Source organism: Oncorhynchus nerka, linkage group LG12 (genome assembly GCF_034236695.1).
Source record: "Oncorhynchus nerka isolate Pitt River linkage group LG12, Oner_Uvic_2.0, whole genome shotgun sequence".
Lineage (NCBI taxonomy): Eukaryota > Metazoa > Chordata > Actinopteri > Salmoniformes > Salmonidae > Oncorhynchus > Oncorhynchus nerka.
This window is the reverse complement of record NC_088407.1, coordinates 21,778,023-21,798,130: the sequence shown is the minus strand read 5'-3', so window position 1 is coordinate 21,798,130 and position 20,108 is coordinate 21,778,023. Positions and strand designations below refer to the sequence as shown.

Here is a 20,108-nt window from a genome sequence, read left to right as displayed (position 1 = left end):
AACTGCGACCTGGCCAAGATAAAGCATAGCAGTGGAGCAGACAACACAGAGTTACACATGGAGTAAACAATTAACAAGTCAATAACACAAAAGGAAGAAAAAAAGGGGAGTCTATATACATTGTGTGCAAAAGGCATGAGGTAGGCGAATAATTACAATTTTCAGATTAACACTGGAGTGATAAATGATCAGATGGTCATGTACAGGTAGAGATATTGGTGTGCAAAAGAGCAGAAAAGTAAATAAATAAAAACAGTATGGGGATGAGGTAGGTAAAAATGGGTGGGCTATTTGCCGATAGACTATGTACAGCTGCAGCGATCGGTTAGCTGCTCAGATAGCAGATGTTTGAAGTTGGTGAGGGAGATGAAAGTCTCCAACTTCAGCGATTTTGCAATTGTTCCAGTCACAGGCAGCAGAGAACTGGAACGAAAGGCGGCCAAATGAGGTGTTGGCTTTAGGGATGATCAGTGAGATACACCTGCTGGAGCGCATGCCACGGATGGGTGTTGCCATCGTGACCACTGAACTGAGATAAGGCGGAGCTTTACCTAGCATGGACTTGTAGATGACCTGAGCCAGTGGGTCTGGCGACGAATATGTAGCGAGGCCAGCCGACCAGAGCGTACAAGTCGCAGTGGTGGGTGGTATAAGGTGCTTTAGTGACAAAACGGATGGCACTGTGATAAACTGCATCCAGTTTGCTGAGTAGAGTGTTGGAAGCAATTTTGTAGATGACATCGCCGAAGTCGAGGATCGGTAGGATAGTCAGTTTTACTAGGGTAAGTTTGGCGGCGTGAGTGAAGGAGGCTTTGTTGCGGAATAGAAAGCCGACTCTTGATTTGATTTTCGATTGGAGATGTTTGATATGAGTCTGGAAGGAGAGTTTACAGTCTAGCCAGACACCTAGGTACTTATAGATGTCCACATATTCAAGGTTGGAACCATCCAGGGTGGTGATGCTGGTCAGGCGTGCGGGTGCAGGCAGCGAACGGTTGAAAAGCATGCATTTGGTTTTACTAGCGTTTAAGAGCAGTTGGAGGCCACGGAAGGAGTGTTGTATGGCATTGAAGCTCGTTTGGAGGTTAGATAGAGAGTGTCCAAGGACAGGCCGGAAGTATATAGAATGATGTCATCTGCGTAGAGGTGGATCAGGGAATCGCCCGCAGCAAGAGCAACATCATTGATATATACAGAAAAAAGAGTCGGCCCGAGGATTGAACCCTGTGGCACCCCCATAGAGACTTCCAGAGGACCGGACAGCATGCCCTCCGATTTGACACACTGAACTCTGTCTGCAAAGTAATTGGTGAACCAGGCAAGGCAGTCATCCGAAAATGATGTTGTTTGGGATATGGAGGAAGTATGATCAGAGGAGTAGGGTAGCCTTGTATATTTGAGAAAGTCAAAGAAATGTATTTTTTTTTACAAAATACATGAGACTCAAATAAGGTGTAAATCCTACAACAAAGCTTGTATAGTATATTCGTAGCTACACAGAGATGTGTCTGGTTAGACTGTAAACTCTCCTTCCAGACTCACATTAAGCATCTCCAATTCAAAATGAAAGCATCCTTCACTCGTGCTGCCAAACATACCCTCATAAAACGGACTATCCTACCGATCCTTGACTTTGGCGATGTCATTTACAAAATATCCTCCAACACTCTATTCAGTAAATTGGATGAAGTCTATCACAGTGCCATCCGTTTGGATGTTTTTTCACAGCCGATGTGAGTTAGACCTTTAAACCAGTCAACATTCACTTGGCCGCAGGGCCAGGCGGATTACCCGGACCTGTACTGCGAGCATGCGATGACCAACTGGCAAGTGTCTTCACTGACATTTTCAACCTCTCCCTGTCCGAGTCTGTAATATCAACATGTTTTAAGTAGACCTCCATAGTCCCTGTGCCCAAGAACAGTAAGGTAACATGCCTAAATGACAACCGACCCGTAGAACTCACGTCTGTAGCCCTGAAGTGCTTTGAAAGGCTGGTCATGGCTCACATCAACACCATTATCCCATAAACCCTAGATGCACTCCAATTTGCATACCGCCCTAACAAATCCACAGATGATGCCATCTCTATTGCACTTCACACAGCCCTTTCCCACCTGGACAAAAGGAACACCTATGTGAGAATGCTATTCACTGACTACAGCTCAGCGTTCAACACCATAGTGCCATCAAAGCTCATCAATAAGCTAAGAACCCTGGGACTAAACACCTCCCTCTGCAACTGGATCCTGGACTTCCTGACGGGCTGTCCCCAGGTGGTAAGGGTAGGTAACAACAAGTCCGGCACGCTGATCCTCAACACAGGGGCCCCTCAGGAGTGAGTGCTCAGTCCCCTCCTGTACTCCCTGTTCACTCATGACTGCACGGCCAGGCACAACTCCAACAACATCATTAAGTTTGCCGATGACATGCATTGGGTGGTTGATCTGCTTCTTTTCTGTGGGGGGAATATGTGCTCTTTTCGAAGGACGGATCCCGGACTCTCCGTGGCTATGGGATCTGGGGGGTCGGGGGTGGTCTGCTGGGCATTGGGATGTCAACCCAACTCAGGATGAGGAGGGCTTTTAGCGGGTGGAATAGCTGGGACCAATTGGAGGTTTACTTAGTAGCAATGCAAATATCATGGTACAGCTACAGTATATAGACACTCAATCATCATGTTACTTTTTGATGATACGTTTACAAACATATATTTTGATAAATAGAGTTGAAACTTGTGTCTCATTATGGGAAGTGGTGAAATACGAACAGACAGTTATAATTGTAATGGCTTAGCAGATAATAAGAAAAGACGATCAGTATTTACCTGGCTAAAAGATAAGGAATATAATATTTATTGTTTACAGGAAACTCATTCAACAATTTTAGATGAAGTTTTGTGGAAAAAGGACTGGGAGGGGGGGCAAAATATATTTTGAACATGGGCAAAGAACTTCAAAAGGGGAGATGATATTAGTTAACAGTAATTTTGATCCAAATGTGCAAATTGGCTGAATAGATCAGCAAGGTAGATGGATTATTTTAAATATGTTATTGGGCAATAAACAGATATGGCTTATTAACCTATATGGTCCAAATAATGATGATCCAAGGTTCTTTGAAAATATATATAAGAATTTATCAACTCTACAAGCAACACTAGACTCGTAAAGGAAATAACACTACAAACTATCACCCTCGGGCACTAAGGAAATCATGAATGTCTTGGATATAATCGATTTAGTGGATATATGGGAGACTTAAATACCCTGACCTAGTGAGAGATACATGGCGGAGGCTTAATCATGCTAGTCGTCTTGATTACTTTCTTATGTCATTCTCTCTGGCACCAAAACTTAAAAAGGGGTTGACAGGGGACAGAATGGGGTCAGATCATCACATAATTGGCATATATATTACTCTTACAGAATTTCCACTTGGGCGAGGATATTGGAAATGTAATCAAATCCTACGTCATGACAACTTGTATATAACTTGGAGAGACGAACTTATAACTGACTTTTTCGACATAACATAGGTACAGCAAATCTCCTTATTGTATGGGACACTTTTAAATGTGCCAATAGAGGCCATGCAGTTCAGTACTCTTCTATAAAACAAAAGCAATTTAGATCAAAATAGTCCATATTCACAAAGGAAATTAATAACTCTACCTACATGTAGTGATTACCTCAATTACGTCCACTAACCTCCATTGGCTCTGTACGCTATTGTTATATTACTGCTGCTCTTTAATGACTTGTTCCTTTAATTTCTTATTCTTATTCGTATTTTTTAAACTGCCTTGTTGTTTAGGGGCTTGTAAGTAAGCATTTCACTGTAAGATTGTAATCGACGCATGTGACTAATACAATTGGATTTGATCTATTGAGCAAAAGAGGCGGCATTTTACGCCACCTGCCAAGTACACCCGCTAGACCAGAAGCGGTTCAACTCGTGCATGTGTTGCCCTGCGCTCGCTTACGGACTGGAGTCTGGAGAAGTATTCAGGACGGCTTTCTTTTCGTTTTCAAACGCATCCGCAGGCGAACTGCTTATCCTTGACTCAGTGATTGACGTGAGGATAAGTTTAGAATTTTTATTAGGATCGACAGCAGCATTAGGTTTTCATTCGGACTAGGGCAAGGATACTACATTCACCACCGGACCAAGACATAGGATTTAAACATGTAAACTGCATTTAAAAATGTAGAAAACGCCTGCTGGCAGACGACTGGTCCAAAACGGCACTATTCATCCCAAGCCGTGAGATATTACTTTTTGTCCGGAATGGAAATGTTTTATCGGAAAGCCTTGATGATCTGTGCTGAACTCACCCTATCCGTTAAAACATGAAACATAAATGATGTTTAATATTGCTACAGATAGGGGAACGTCCAGGTCGTTCTCTAATAATTTTGAGGATTTTGATTCCATACGCAGGGTGCTTCTATACAGGTCAGTATATTGATACATGCTATGCTACGGCAACGACGAAGAGAGTTTATATGAAAATGTCTAGTAAACTATTTGCACTTTCTTTGTGTTTCTTCTCGCATTCATTGCACTTTTGTTTGACTGTTGTTGCTTTGTCCAAAGTCCAAAGCACTCTGAATGCCATATGGGATTTTAAAGGGGATTTAAAGATCTGGTGCAGTTCGTGAGGATGGGGAGGGGGCGAACTAAACATAATTGGTGCTCTTGCCCATCTATTCAGCGGGAGATAGCTTGTTAAAATGTCGCAATATTTTTGATTTAGCTGCGTTTGTGATTTTATTAGATACTTTGCACATTTGAGATACATTAGTGTCTCATATTTCCAGAGCGTTTCAGACAAATGTTTCGCTTAGTTTAGGCATAATCAAGAAGAGTTTAACCGTAGTTTACATTTTTGTTACTATTAACTTTGTTACACTGAAACATTTATTCAGTCAACCTCTTTTTATTGCACGCCTATTGTCTGTTTCTACCCTGCTGACGGAAAGCTTCCATGTTGTCAGGGAAACGTGAACATCAGCCAACCACACTGAGACAATTTGCGTCACGTGGCATAGTTGAAGAGCCCGTATGCAGACAACATGGCGATAGACTGCCAATGCTCACAAAGTAGAAAGTAGCTCAAACGTATTAGCTTTAAGTTTAGAGTTATGACCGGTATCATCTTGTCGAACACATTTAACGAATGGAATTATGACTACTAAAGATTATAGCGGGACGCTCGAGCCCCATGCAGCTGCGTGTAAGCACCCGAGACGGGAGGGCGACGACAGGGAGGAACTGCATGACAACGGGAATGATAGTGAATCAACATCATCAAGTTACAGTCAGTCCGACTACTCCGAGTAAGATAACCCTGTACATTATTGCTTGTTGCTTCCAAAAAGAAACCCTATTTTTGAGAGGGCTATGGTATTGAAGGGCTGCCTGACTGTTTGCAAAATACAAATCGTATCACATTTTATTGGTCACATACGCATGGTTAGCAGATGTTAATGCAAGTGTAGCGAAATGCTTGTGCTTCTAGTTCCGACAGTGCAGTAATATCTTACAAGTAATCTAACAATTCCCCAACAACTACATAATACACACAAATCTAAAGGGGTGAATGTTTTGTTGACATTGAGTGAGATGTTATTTTCCTGACACCACACTCCGAGTGCCCTCACCTCCTCCCTGTAGGCTGTCTCGTCATTGTTGGTAATCAAGGCACTGCTGTTGCGTCGTCTGCAAACTTGATGATTGAGTTGGATGTGGGCATGGCCATGCAGTCATGGGAGTACAGGAGGGGGCTGAGCACGCACCCTTGTGGGGCCCCAGTGTTGAGGATCAGCGAAGTGGAGATGTTGTTTCCTACCTTCACCACCTGGGGGCGGCACATCAGAAAGTCCAGGACCCAATTGCACAGGGTGGGGTTGAAACCCAGGACCCCCAGCTTGATGATGAGCTTGGAAGGTACTATGGTGTTGAATGCTGAGCTATAGTCAAAGAACAGCATTCTTACATAGGTATTACTCTTGTCCAGATGGGACAGGGTAGGGTGCAGTGTGATGGCGATTGCATTGTCTGTGGACCTGTTGGGGCGGTATGCAAACTGACGTGGGTCTAGGGTAGCCGGTAAGGTGGAGGTGATAGGATCCTTGACTAGTCTCTCAAAGCACTTCATGATGACAGAAGTGAGTGCTACGGGGCGGTAGTCATTTAGTTCCGTTATCATTGCTATCTCAACAATAGGAACAATGGTGGCCATCTTGAAGCATGTGGGGACTGCAGACTGGGATAGGGAGCGATTGAATATGTCGGTAAATACACCAACCAGCTGGTCTGCGCATGCTCTTAGGACGCGGCTAGGGATGCCGTCTGGGCCCTTGCGAGGGTTAAGACGTTTAAATGTTTTACTCACGTTGGAGAAGGAGAAGGGGGGGCAGTCCTTGTTTGCAACCTCAGCTGTCTAGTCATCTTCATCAGTTGCCACCTCAACTTTATAACTTGACAACCGAGGCAGCTCACTGGAAGCGACTTGGCAGGTGAAGCAGGATGCACACTGACTGTAAAGTGGTCTAGAGGTGGCTTACTGGCTACTATTATTCTTCACCAATGTGTGAATGGCTTTGCAGTATCAACATCTGTTTCATTAAGCTCAGGGCATGCATTCTTATAATAAAGCAAGGTAGGCCTATGCTATGTTCACCTAACAGTCTGTGTAGTATATGGATTCTATGAGATTAATTTAAAAGTTTATAATTTATTACATTTCTATAGCGCTTTTCATAGAATCTCAAAGTGCTTCAAGAGCAAAAAACAAACAAGCAATATATCCTGACAGATCAATCAATAGAGGCCATGTCTTTGAAAGCTGCATGGTTGATGATGGTGATGGAGTCTGCTGATGATCTTGTAGCTACTGGACTTCTCTTCCACTCTGTGTAGCAGACACTTGGCTGATGCTTCATCAGGTCTGGGCGCCAGAAAGATCACCACTCACAGTTCAGAACAGTAGCCAGTCGTCCTCACTACGTGCCCTCTGCCTTAGCACTGCTGTAGTCCTCTTTCTTAGGCTTCAAGCGACTCTTTCAAACAAAAAGCTAGCCAAGCCAAAAGGTGTTAACCTGTCAGTCAATATGGAAATCCGTGGCTCAAAAACAGCAGAGACTGTATATATACAATAAAAACTCTTATGTTATCAAAAACAAAAGAGCTGATTCAAATTCTATAATTAAAAACACCTAAAATATAACTAAATATGTAGCTACACATTTACAGGAGCTCTGTGCTTAGGCTGCTTTTAGGGCGCCATGGCAACTATGTTTAAATGTTGTGTTCACCGTATCCAAAGAGCCTCTCAGAGTATGAGTACTGATGTAGGATCAGTTTAGCCTTTTAGATCATCATGAATGACACTATATGGACTGGTTGGGACCTGATCCTAGATTAGTACTCCTACTCTGAGATGTTTTGAGGATAAGGGACCAGAGCTCTATCTGCACTGCAGCACTGGTATGAACAGATAACTATCTCTGCTATCCTATCTGGCCATGTCACCTTTCAAAGAAGGTCGTCATCTGTACTCAATTAATGTAGAACTCAACTGTAAGCCATGGAATGCGTCCAAATGGCACCCTTTTCCCTAGAATCCTATGTGCCCTGATTAAATGGAGTGCACTATGTAGTGAATAGGGTGCCATTGGGGACGCAGACGTGGTATTGAAACAGAAGAGATGGATGAGGCAAAAGTAAAAGGAACCATAAGTGTAGTGGCACTATTCTGGGCCTAGTATACTACTTCTGGGCCTAGTATACTACTCTCCTCCTCTTTTTCTATCAAAGTTTGATAGAACTCAAAATGTATTCCAATTTGGAAACTTAACCTTCATAAATAATTATATGCTATTTACCATCCTTAGTGAATTTATGGATGTGTTTTCCAAGAGTCTACCACAGAGGCAGCACAGCTTCATTTAGAGGGAGACCGACCGACAGAAAAAAATGCCTGGCTGAATTTTTTAGGTTTTCTTTTTGCCGAGTTAGGGCATTTTCTCTCTCGGGGCGGTGATGTGGGTTTCCCTTTTCCTTGTCTCTGCCTGTCTCAAAAAAATGCCATTTCTAGTCTTTCTCCAGGCGTGTTGTTTTCTTTCCCCCCCAAATGCCACACGATAAATTAGAACAGAAATGCACTCCCCTGGGAATGAGTGAGAGAGAAGATTAGGGGATAATAAAACGTCTTGTAAATGTAGTTGTTTTGAAGTATTATTAAATTAAAACAACAATGTATGTCATACAACTTTACACCTGTAGCCTACATGGTGGTTGTCCTCTTACAAATGTGCCTTTCAGTCATCGCTCTCTCCTTGACTGGAGTTCTACACTGACCCAGAACACAATACAAGATGGGCTATCAGACTTTCTGGCTGTTTGACAGAGTTTCACTTGTTACACTGTAGTGTAATTGTGTTACTAACCCATTTGAATAGCATCATACAAGACTCCTGTTTAGGAGGGCTAATCTGACATATTGTGATGAAAGCCAATGTGCTCTAAATTGATTAGAATATATGCACTTTTAATCCTCAAGTGAGCCTTACGCCTCTACACTGTAGTTCTTAACCTGACAGTCCCTATCAGATGGGTTTACTGGGCAGGCAAACCATCACTTTTGACTCTGCTCTCAAACAGTTTCACTCAGTCTATGCTTTTTGTCTGTTCATTCCCAGCGACCTAGAGCCAGAATGGCTGGACGACGTCCAGAAGAACGGCGAGCTCTTCTACCTGGAGCTGAGCGAGGGCGAGGAGGAGGCGGCATTAGCTCAGGCCGCCGCCAATAATGGCCTCCCCACCAATCACGTGCACTTCAGTGAGAAGGAGGCGGAGATCATCAGCGAGGAGTGCAGGAAGCGTTCTGATGGCACTCCAACCAAAGGAGAGCCCAAGCTGAAAAGACTTGCCAGGATCCTACGGAGGAAGAGGCGGCCATCCCAGCGGAGTGGGCCCGATGGAGGAGCCAAAGACTCGTCATCGCTTCCGACGTCCATCTTGAAAAACCAGGCGGGGCAGAGGGCGGGGCTGGTGGTCCAGCAGCAGCATCTGAAAGAGGTGTGTGTCTACCTGAACCCCAAACGGCTGGGCAGCTGCTCACCTCCTCCCCCGGAGAGAGGGGGTCTACTGGAGGCTCTGCTGGGGGTGGTGCATCGCCCGTCCTGGGGCCAGGGAGACCCTGCCGGGGGGAGAGGGGAGAGGATCACCGTCCACGGCCTGGTGCCCAACAGCCCCGCCATCAAGTGTACACAGATACTGATTGGTGAGTGTTCAAAACCTCACTGTGGGGATGTCCGAAATGGTACCCTATTCCCTATATAGCCAACTGATTTTGACCATAATCGCCCTGGTCAAAAGTAGTGCTCTTTAAAGGGAATAAGGGTGCCATTTCAGACTCACCTAATGTGCCTGTCATATACACATTGCCAGACTTTTGGATGTGCACTGGCAGAAATCCCAGAAAGACTGCAAGACATTTTTTATTGACATGATATTAAGTACTTATAAAGTTGTTTTACAGCAAACTGTTTCTTATGTTTGTGGAGACTGACGTCGACACAGTTGCTTTGGGCAGACCAAGGAATGCAAAGAAACTCCACATGAGTTAGTGTTTAAAGTCATGCCTTTCATGTAGCCTACCACTCCATGCTAAAACAATTAGCCTAGACTCGTTAAATACCTGAAATAATTGAGGTGAAGTCTTTGTTAAGGAGATAAGAATGGATAGAGGTCTGCACAGGGGCAGGTGAAACTCCTTGATATACAAAACGAAACAGCACGTTTGGCTCTTTTTATATCCGTGGACTATATCTCCAGACTGTGCTCCTCCACTAAAACCATACTATTTGGAAAACAGATGACACAATACCTTTTTGCCGTACCAACCAAAGTTGTTAGGAATTCGACTTGCAGCTCATTAAAAACAGTGCAGCTCATTAAAAACAGGGTCGAAAAGATACACGCATACATACAGTTGAAGTCGGAAAGTTTACACCTTAGCCAAATACATTTAAACTCAGTTTTGACAAATTCCTAGTAAAAATTCCCTGTCTTTGGTCATTTAGGATCACCACTTTATTTTAAGAATGTTAAATGTCAGAATAATAGAACAGAGAAGAAAAAAAAATTCAGCATTTCTTTCTTTCATCACATTCCCAGTGGGTCAGAAGTTTACATACACTCAATTATTATTTGTTAGCATTGCGTTTAAATTGTTTAACTTCTTGGCGCACCCATCCCGTTAGTGGGATAATTTTCGTCAACATCCACTGAATTGCAGAGCGCCAAATTCAAATTAAATGACTAAAAATATTTAATTTTCATGAAATCACAAGTGCAATATAGCAAAACACAGTTTAGCTGGTTGTTAATCCACCTGGCATGTCAGATTTCAAAAAAGCTTTTCGGTGAAAGCTATCCAAGCGTTTATGTTAGGACATCTCTCTCAGCAGACAAAACATTACAAACAGCTAGCAGCAATGTAGATTGGTCACGAAAGTCAGAAAAGCAATAAAATGAATCGCTTACCTTTGATGATCTTCGGATGTTTGCACTCACGAGACTCCCAGTTACGAAAATTCCAAATAGTATCCGTAACTTTTTCTATAGGAGTAAGAGAGAAAATGTCTGCTCCAAGCTGCTCAGGCGTGCAAAACTCTGCTGGCACCTAGCCATCCAGTGACGCGATGTGATCGTTCTCGCTCATTTTTCAGAATAAAAGCCTGAACCTATGTCTAAAGACTGTTCACACCACGTGGAAGCCATTGGAAAAGGAATCTGGTTGATATCCCTTTAAATGGAGGGAAGGCATGCAATGGAACAGAGAGGTTTGAGGAAAAACAGCACTTCCTGGTTGGATTTTCCTCAGGTTTTCACATGCAATATCAGTTCTCTTATACTCACAGACAATATTTTTGACAGTTTTGGAAACTTTAGAGTGTTTTATATCCTAATCTGACAATTATATGCATATTCTAGATTCTGGGCCTGAGAAATAGGCAGTTTCACTTGGGTACGTTTTTCATCCAAACATCAAAATACTGCCCCCTACACTCAAGAGGTTAACTTGGATCAAATGTTTCGGGTAGCCTTCCACAAGCTTCCAACAATAAGTTGGGTGAATTTTGGCCCATTCCTCCTGACAGAGCTGGTGTAACTGAGTCAGGTTTGTAGGCCTCCTTGCCCGCACACGTTTTTTCTGTTCTGCCCACACATTTTGTATAGGATTGAGGTCAGGGCTTTGTGATGGCCACTCTGGCCACTTTCTTGTCCTTAAGCCATTTTTCCACAACTTGGGAAGTATGCTTGGGGTCATTGTCCATTTTGAAGACCCATTTGTGACCAAGCGTTAACTTCCTGACTGATGTCTTGAGAAGTTGCTTCAATATATCCACATAATTTTCCTTTCTCATGAAGTCATCTATTTTGTGAAGTGCACCAGTCCCTCCTCCAGCAAAGCACCCCCACAACATGATGCTGCCACACCCCATGCTTCACGGTTGGGATGTTGTTCTTCAGCTTGCAATCCTCCCCCTTTATTCCTCCAAACATAACGATGGTCATTATGACCAAACAGTTCTATTTTTGTTTCATCAGACCAGAGGACATTTCTCCAAAAAGTACGATCTTTGTCCCCATGTGCAGTTGCAAACCTGGCTTTTTTTGCAGTTGCGAACCTGGCAGTCAGGCTTTTTTTATGGTAGTTTTGGAGCAGTGGCTTCTTCCTTGCTGAGTGGCCTTTCAGGTTATGTCGATATAGGACTCTTTTTACTGTAGATACTTTTGTACCTGTTTCCTCCAGAATCTTCACAAGGTCCTTTGGTGTTGTTCTGGGATAGATTTGGACTTTTCTCACCAAAGTACGTCACCTCTAGGAGACAGAACGTGTCTCCTTCCTGAGTGGGATGACGGCAGTGTGTTACCATGGTATTTATACTTGCGTACTGTTGTTTGTACAGATGAACGTGGTACCTTCAGGCATTTGGAAATTGCTCCCAAGGATGAACCAGACTTGTGGAGGTCTACAATTTGTTTCCTGAGGTCTTGGCTGATTTCTTTTATTTTTCCCATGATATCATGCAAAGAGGCACTGAGTTTGAAGTTAGGCCTTGAAATACATCCACAGGTACACCTCCAATTGACTCAAATGATGTCAATTAGCCTATTAGAAGCTTCTAAAGCCATGGCATAATTTTCTGGAATTTTCCAAGCTGTTTAAAGGCACAGTCAACTTAGTGTATGTAAACTTCTGACCCACTGGAATTGTGATACAGTGAATTACAAGTGAAATAATCTGTCCGTAAACAGTTGTGGGAAAAATTACTTGTGTCATACACAAAATAGATGTCTTAACCGACTTGCCAAAAATATAGTTTGTTAACAAGAAATTTGTGGCGTGGTTTAATATTAGTTTCAATGACTCCAACCTAAGTGTATGTAAATTCCCGACTTCAACTGTACATTCATTTGCTTAGCCTACAGTACAGACTCGATAGAGTGCGTTTGCAGAAATATCACTATTGACGCTTGTTTTTTGCTATCTACGTTAATAACATGCTGCTGTTATGCATTGACTTCCTTTTCCTCCTCCTCAGGTGACGACCTAGTGGCAGTGGACGATGTGGATGTTACCACAGAGAACATTGAGAGGGTTCTCTCCTGCATTCCTGGGCCTACACAGGTGTGTGTGTTTCCAAGACCACCCACCCCACTCATTACTGCCATAGTAAAAGAACAGTAGTTAGAGGGAAGTATGCGCTGTTGTGTGTTGTGTTTGAGGTAAGTGTATTATTAGCTGTAATGCTGCTTCCACAATGCGAAAATATGCCAAAGACCTCCAACAGATTAGATGTTGTTTGTTGAGCCCTATTCACATGATTTGACCTCCATGATCATGTATCTTTCTCAGCTCTTGGTTTTCTTCATGAAAAGACCACATAAAACATACACGTCTCTGTGCGCCAAATGGCACCCGGCGCCGATCAAAAGTATTGCCCTATGTAGGGATTAGGGTGCAATTTGGGACGTAGCCTCTGAAACAGCAACAGCAGCCAAAGAAAGGGAAGTCCTCCACATGAACTCAATTACAGACAAACTCCTTTTTTCGAACCAACACGTCTGCTCTGCTCAAAAGTGTTAGAAGCTGGTTTCTACACACTCATGGCAGGCAGGTGCACACAAGGCAGACACACACACTAAGATGCAAGGTAGACACATACACAGACACACAAGGCAGGCTAAGACTGTGTGTCAGGATCATTCCACTGCCCCACACTTTAAAAGTGAGGGCTAGGATGTTAGCATAAACCCAATGGATGCTATACTGTAGCTCTGACCAAAGTCACACATTCATACGGCTAGAATGCCTTGAGTTGGCCTGATTCAGAGCTGAGATAAGTGAGCTAAATCATTAATTGACCTCAATGAGAGACGTGCTTGAAATTTCAAGATAAAGTGTGTGATCTGAAGTACGAATACCAGATACTTATCTTGCTTTGCACAATGAACCAAACCAAGCTAAGTGTACAGTGCCTTCAGAAAGTATTCACAACCTTTGACTTTCTCCAGATTTTGTTGTGCTACAGCCTGAGTTTAAAATATTGTGGTAAACCGTGGGGTGTTGGGTTGAGCGGGCAGAGATTGACACAGAGACGGGGAGGTTTTAGTCCGCAAAAACAACTTTATTAAGACAGAAAATAAACATAACAAAGAAAATCACTTAGGTTTGGCTCGGTCCTTCTCTACTGTGGCTTGGTGTTGGTCTCTCCTCGTTCTCTCTCGCGGTGTGCCACCGTGCTCCTTTTATTTGGCCTCCACGGATGGTTGGCACTTTCCTCTAATTACCTCCACTTAGAGCTGTCCGTGTCGCGGTGCCCAGCTCTCGTATTCCCAGCAGAGGGAGCCAACGTCGCCTCACGTACCTCCCCTCTATTACCATCCCCCGGTGTAGACCTCCGTTCATCGCACCATTTGGGGTAGTTGTGCCTTTAAGTCTGTGGGGAGAAGCTATTGTGGCAAAATTAGTAGTACCCTGCTAAACTTCAGGAATGACTTCACCTGCCTCTTGGTTCGGGGGACCTGCCATCCCCTAATGGCAACGTTTTTTTTCTTGGGGTTTCACATTTCCCCTCCCGATCTGATAGCCCAGGTACTCCACCTCGGCATAGCCCAGCTTGCACTTGAGGTGGTTCGCGGTCAGTCCTGCACCACTTAGCGCATCCACCACGGCCTGTAACCTACAAAGATGCGACTCCCAACTGTCACTGTGCACAATTATGTCGTCCAGATAAGCAGCGGCGTACTCACTGTGCGGCCGCAGGACGCGGTCCATGAGTCGCTGAAAGGTCGCTGGTGCCCTGTGGAGCCCGAAAGGCAGAACCCGGTAGTGGTATAGCCCCCCACTGCCAGTGGCACCTGCCAGTACCCCTTCGTCAGGTCCAAGGTGCTGACGTATCTCACCATCCCCAAGCGGTCGTTCAGTTCGTCCACACGGGGCATGGGGTAGGCATCGAACTTACTGACCATGATCAGGCTCCGGAAGTCATTACAGAAGCGGACGGTTTCGGAACCAGCACTACGGGGCTAGAACACTCACTGTGTGACTCCTCCAGTACCCACATTTCTAGCATTGTCGCCACTTCCCGCTGGACCGCCACCCTCTGGGTTTCCGGTATCTGGTATGGCCGTTTACGCACTTTTTCTCCTGTACGGGTGTGGATATGCTGTTCCACGAGATCCGTACGCCCCGGCACCTCGGGGAACACGGCCGTATTCCGCTGGGTCGGGCTGAGGTCTTCCCCCATTGCAACTTCAACCGAGGGCGGGCCCTGCTGTGGCCGGGTCCATGTTACGCACAGCGTGCGTGCCATTTCTTCAGTAAATTCACATAGTAAAGCTGGAGGGGTTTTCTCCGCCCCGGTTGGTGGACCTTATATTTGACGTCGCCAACCCGCTCAACGATGTCGTAGGGCCCATGCCATGTAGCCAGGAATTTACTCTCTGTTGTAGGGATCAGCATCAAGACTTTCTCACCTGGTTGGAATTCTCGTGGTTGGGCCCCCCGGTTGTAGACACGCTCCTGGGCATATTGCGCCTGGGCCATGTGCTCTCTCACCACTGGCCAAATCGCCATCATCCTCTCCCTCATCTTCTCCACATGTTCTACTATGCTGCGATGGGGGGTCGGCTGCTCTTCCCAGACCTCCTTGGCTAGGTCCAGCAGCCCGAGGGGCCGATGACCATACAGGAGCTCAAAGGGGGAGAACCCCGTGGATGCTTGGGGTACGTCGCGCACTGAAAACATTCGGTGGGGCAGCAGCTAGTCCCAGTTCCTCCCTTCTCTCTCAGCGACCTTCTAGGCATCTGTTTTGGAGTTTTGTTGAAGCGTTCCACCAGCCTGTCGTGGGCTGGATGGTACACACTGGTACTCACCTGTTTTATTTGTAACAGATTGCAGACATCTTTCATCACCCGAGACATGAACGCGGTGCCCTGGTCCGTCAGGATTTCCTGCGGAATACCCACCCGGCTAAATAAATGGAAGAGCCCCCGTGCGATACCTTTTGCTGCCGCCGTGCATAGCGGGATTGCCTCAGGATACCGCGTGGCGTAATCCACGATAACCAGGATGTATTGGTGTCCCCTCATGGTCTTCACCAACAGACCCACCAGATCCATTTCCACCCGCTTGAATGGCACTCCTATAATGGGAAAGGAAACCAAAGGGTTTCGATAATGCATCCTCGGAGCTGTGATCTGGCACACCAGGCAACTACAGCAGTAGTCCTGCACGGCGCGCTTGACTCCGGGCCAGTGGAACTTGTTCCCAATCCGCTCCCTGGTTTTCTCCATCCCCAGGTGTGCCCCAAGCAGGTGGGTGAGGGCAAGCTGCAACACAGTCCTAACATACTGGCTGGGTATGAGTAACAAGTCTTGTCTCCCCATTATGCTTTACTACCTGATACAATAAATTATGCTTGATTGCGAAATGGGGGTAGCGCCAATCACTTATCCCAGGTAACAGTACGCCATCCACCGCAATCACCTGGCCCCTAGCGTTCTGGAGATTGGGGTCTTCTAACTGGGCCGTCCCAAACTGACCCGTGAGGATTCTAGTGTCGGGAGGTCCGTCTAGGGCCTCCACCTCCATAAAGGGTAGCCTGAGATCTTCGTCGCACAGTGGCTCGCTTGCCGGAGTGGGGTCGTCTCCGTCCTCTGGGTCCGACTTGGCCCCAGTGGACACCTCTCGTGGCGGGGGTTGGGTTGCACAGGCCACCGTCCTTTTTCCTATTTTCACACCACCCGTGCTCGCCTCCCCAGGTCCCTCCTCCACAGGTTCTGGAAGAGAGGGCAGTCTTGACCGAGGAGAATGGACACAGGTAGGTTAGGGACAGCTCCCATGCGCATCTGGCACTCCCCCCTTGGGGTGGTTATCCTCACTGGCACCGTTGGGTACCTCTTCATGTCCCTGTGTACACAGGACACCGTCACCTCCTCGTCCCCCGGTTTCTCCTTCCCCTCTCATGTGAGCCACTGCGGGTGGGCCAGGGTCACCATGCTGCCGGAGTCGAGCAGAGTGCTGGTGTCGATGCCATCGATTCGTACAGGAACAATCGGAGTGGCTGTCTCTGTGTGCGCCCAACAGGAGGTGACGTAACTCACCATCCGGGTTACCCCAGAGCTGGGGGTGCCCCAGCTCACCGCCCCCCTCACCGCGTCTCCTCTCCGCTCGGGCCTCTCAGCTGGTCCTGGGTGTTCTGGTGAATTTCCACCGTGGTCAGCAATTCCTCCAGGCTCTGGGGGTTCTGCATGCTCACCGTCTTCGTCATCTCTTATGGCAGGTTCTGAAGGTATTTATCCAGGACGAGCTTGTTGAGCATCTGGAGGGACGGTATTTTAGTCAGTAGACAGCCATTGGTCAGGCGCACCAGGTCGCTCATCTGAGCACAGGGGGAAAGGGTGGGGTCAAAGGCCCAGCCGTGGACCAGTTGTGCACGGTGTGCGAGATTGAACCCATAACGGCTCAATATCTCCCGTTTGAGTCCCTCATAATTTGCGGCCTGGTCAGTGTTCAAATCAAAGTAGGCCTTCTGGGCCTTCCCAGAGAGGTAGGGTGCCAACAGGCTGGGCCACTTGGGCTGGGGCCATCCTTCCCGCTGTGCCGTCCTCTCGAAGGTGCACAAATATGACTCCACGTCATCTTCCTCCCTTAACGGAACCAGGAACTGATTCAGGCCAGACTCCTGAGCCCTCCCAACCTTCAACTGGGCTACCTCCGCTACCAGTCTGCGGTTTTGTTGGTGCTGCTCCTCCAGCGCTTGCTCCTGGAGAGCCTGTTGCTTCTGCTGGCTGAGGATGAACTGAGCCACCAGCTCCTCCATGGTAATCTCCGTACGCTCGACCCCATGGCACCCAAAGCTACTGAGATACCCGCATTCTCCACCATATGTTGTAAACTGTGGGGTGTTGGGTTGAGCGGGCAGAGATGGACACAGAGACTGGGAGGTTTTAGTCAGCAAAAAGCAACTTTACTAAGACAGAAAATAAGCATAACAAAGAAAATCACTTAGGTTTGGCTCGGTCCCTCTCCCCGTTCTCTGTCGCGGTGTGCCACCGTGCTCCTTTTATTTGCCTCCACGGCTGGTTTGCACTTTCCTCTAATTACCTCCACTTAAAGCTGTCCGTGTCGGGGTGCCCAGCTCCCGTATTCCCAGCAGAGGGAGCCAACATCGCCTCACGTACCTCCCCTCTATTACCATCCCCCGGGGTAGACCTCCTGGGATACCACAATATATTAAAACAAGATTTTGTGTCACTGGTCTACACACAATACCCAATAATGTCAAAGTTGAATTATATTTTTTGAAATGTTAACAAATTATTTCAATATTAAAGCTGAAATGTATTCAGTCAAGTATTCAACCCCTTTGTTATGGCAAGCCTAAATAAGTTCAGGAGTAAAAATGTGCTTAACAAGTCACATAAGTTGCATGGACTCATTCTGTGTGCAATAATCGTGTTTAACATGATTTTTGAATGACAAAAAAAAGCAGACATTGAATATCCCTTTGAGCATGGTTAAGTTATTAATTCCACTTTTAAGATGATGTCTCAATACACCCAGTCACTACAAAGATGCAGGCGTCCTTCCTAACTCAGTAGCCGGAGAGGAAGGAAACCGATTTGACCATGAGGCCAATGGTGACTAACTTCTTTGGTATAGGGGACGCTTGCGTCCCACTTGGCCAAAAGCCAGGGAAAATGCAGCGCGGCAAATTCAAATACATTTATATAAAAATCTAACTTTCATTAAATCATACATGTAAGATACTAAATTAAAGCTACACTCGTAGCTACACTCGTACACAACAGTAAACAAAGAGGGTAGCATATTTCAACCCTGCAGGCGCTACACAAAACGCAGAAATAAAATATAAAACAGGCCTTACCTTTGACTAGCTTCTTTTGTTGGCACTCCAATATGTCCCATAAACATCATAATTGGTCCTTTTGTTCGATTAATTCCGTCCATATATACAAAATGTCCATTTATTTGGCGCGTTTGATCCAGAAAAAAAACGCTTCTAAATTGCGCAACGTCACTACAAAATATTTCAAAAGTTGCTTGTAAACTTTGCCAAAACATTTCAAACTACTTTTGTAATACAACTTTAGGTATTTTAAAACGTTAATAATCGATCAAATTGAAGACAGGTCTATCTGTGTTCAATACAGGAAGACAACAAACCAAGCTACTTTTCAAGTCTTGCGCAACTCTCAACAGTGTTATGCAGTTCCTAGATGGCCGTACTTCTTCATTGCACAAATGGTTAACCTCAACCAAATTCCAAAGACTGGTGACATCCAGTGGAAGCGGTAGGAACTGAAAACAAGTTCCTAAGAAATATCGTTTCCCAATGAGAACCCAGTGAACAGACAGAGACCTAAAAAAACAACAACTTCTGAACGGTTAGTCCTCAGGGTTTTGCCTGCTACATAAGTACATGATTCAAACAGTTTTAGAAACTTCAGTGTTTTCTATCCAAATCTACTAATAATATGCACATCTTATATTCTTGGCATGAGTAGCAGGAAGTTGAAATTGGGCACGCTATTTATCCAAAAGTGAAAATGCTGCCCCCTATACCTTAAGTTAAAACAGTTTAATGGCTGTGATAGGAGAATACAGAGGATGGATCAACAACATTGTAGTCAGTCCACAATATTAACTTAAATGACAGAGTGAAAAGAAGGACGCATGTACAGAATAGAAAATGTTCCAAAACATGAATCCTGTTTGCAATAAGGCACTAAAGTAAACCTGCAAAAAAATGTGGCAAAGAAATTCACTTTATGTTTTGAATACAAAAGTGTTATGTTTGGGGCAAATCCAACACAACACTGAGTACCACTATTCATATTTTCAAGCATGGCGGTGGCTGCATCAAGTTATGGGTATGCTTGTCATCGGCAAGGACTAGGGAGTTTTTTGGGGATGAAAAGAAATGGAATACAGCTAAGCACAGGCAAAATCTCAGGCGAAACCAGGTTCAGTCTGCTTTTCAACAGACACTGGGAGACAAATTCACCTTTCAGCAGGACATTAACCTGAAACACAAGGCCAAATATATACTAGAGTTGCTTACCAAGACGACATTGAATGTACCTGAGTAGCCTAGTTACAGTTTTGACTTAAATCAGCTTGAAAATCTATGGCAAGAATTGAAAATGGCTGTCTATTAATGATCAACAACCAACTTGACAGAGCTTGAAGAATACATTTTTTTTTTATGTGACAATATTGTACAATCCAGGTCTGCAAAGACTTTCCCAGATAGACTCAGCTGTAAATACTGTCAAAGGTGATGCTAGCATGTATTGACTCAGGTGGTTGAATACTCATCTAATCAAGCTATGTTAATGTTTTATTTTTTATAAATTATAACATTTAAGAAAATGATCTTCCACTTTGTCATTACAGAGTATTTTGTGTTTATTGTTGACAAAAAAAGGACAATTAAATCAATTTTAATCCCACCTTGTAACACAACAAAATGTGGAAAAAGTCTAGGGGTGTGAAT

The 20,108-nt window shown here is 45.0% G+C and overlaps 1 protein-coding gene across 6 annotated transcripts in view; it reads left to right on the top strand.

The window, feature by feature from the left end:
* The first annotated feature begins 3,985 nt into the window (after positions 1 to 3,985).
* Positions 3,986 to 20,108, top strand: part of intu (inturned planar cell polarity protein) — a 49,095-nt gene continuing 32,972 nt past the window's right edge. For 4 of the 6 annotated variants that reach the window (XM_029674289.2, XM_029674287.2, XM_029674288.2 and 1 more), the window contains exons 1-3: positions 5,062 to 5,342; positions 8,709 to 9,292; positions 12,624 to 12,709. In XM_029674289.2, coding sequence (XP_029530149.2) covers positions 5,191 to 5,342; positions 8,709 to 9,292; positions 12,624 to 12,709 — 822 coding nt within the window. In that variant the 5' untranslated portion in view covers positions 5,062 to 5,190. Of the gene's footprint in view, positions 4,459 to 5,061; positions 5,343 to 8,708; positions 9,293 to 12,623; positions 12,710 to 20,108 lie in introns of those variants that run through there. The other 2 variants (XM_029674291.2, XM_029674292.2) reach the window with 2 other exon arrangements.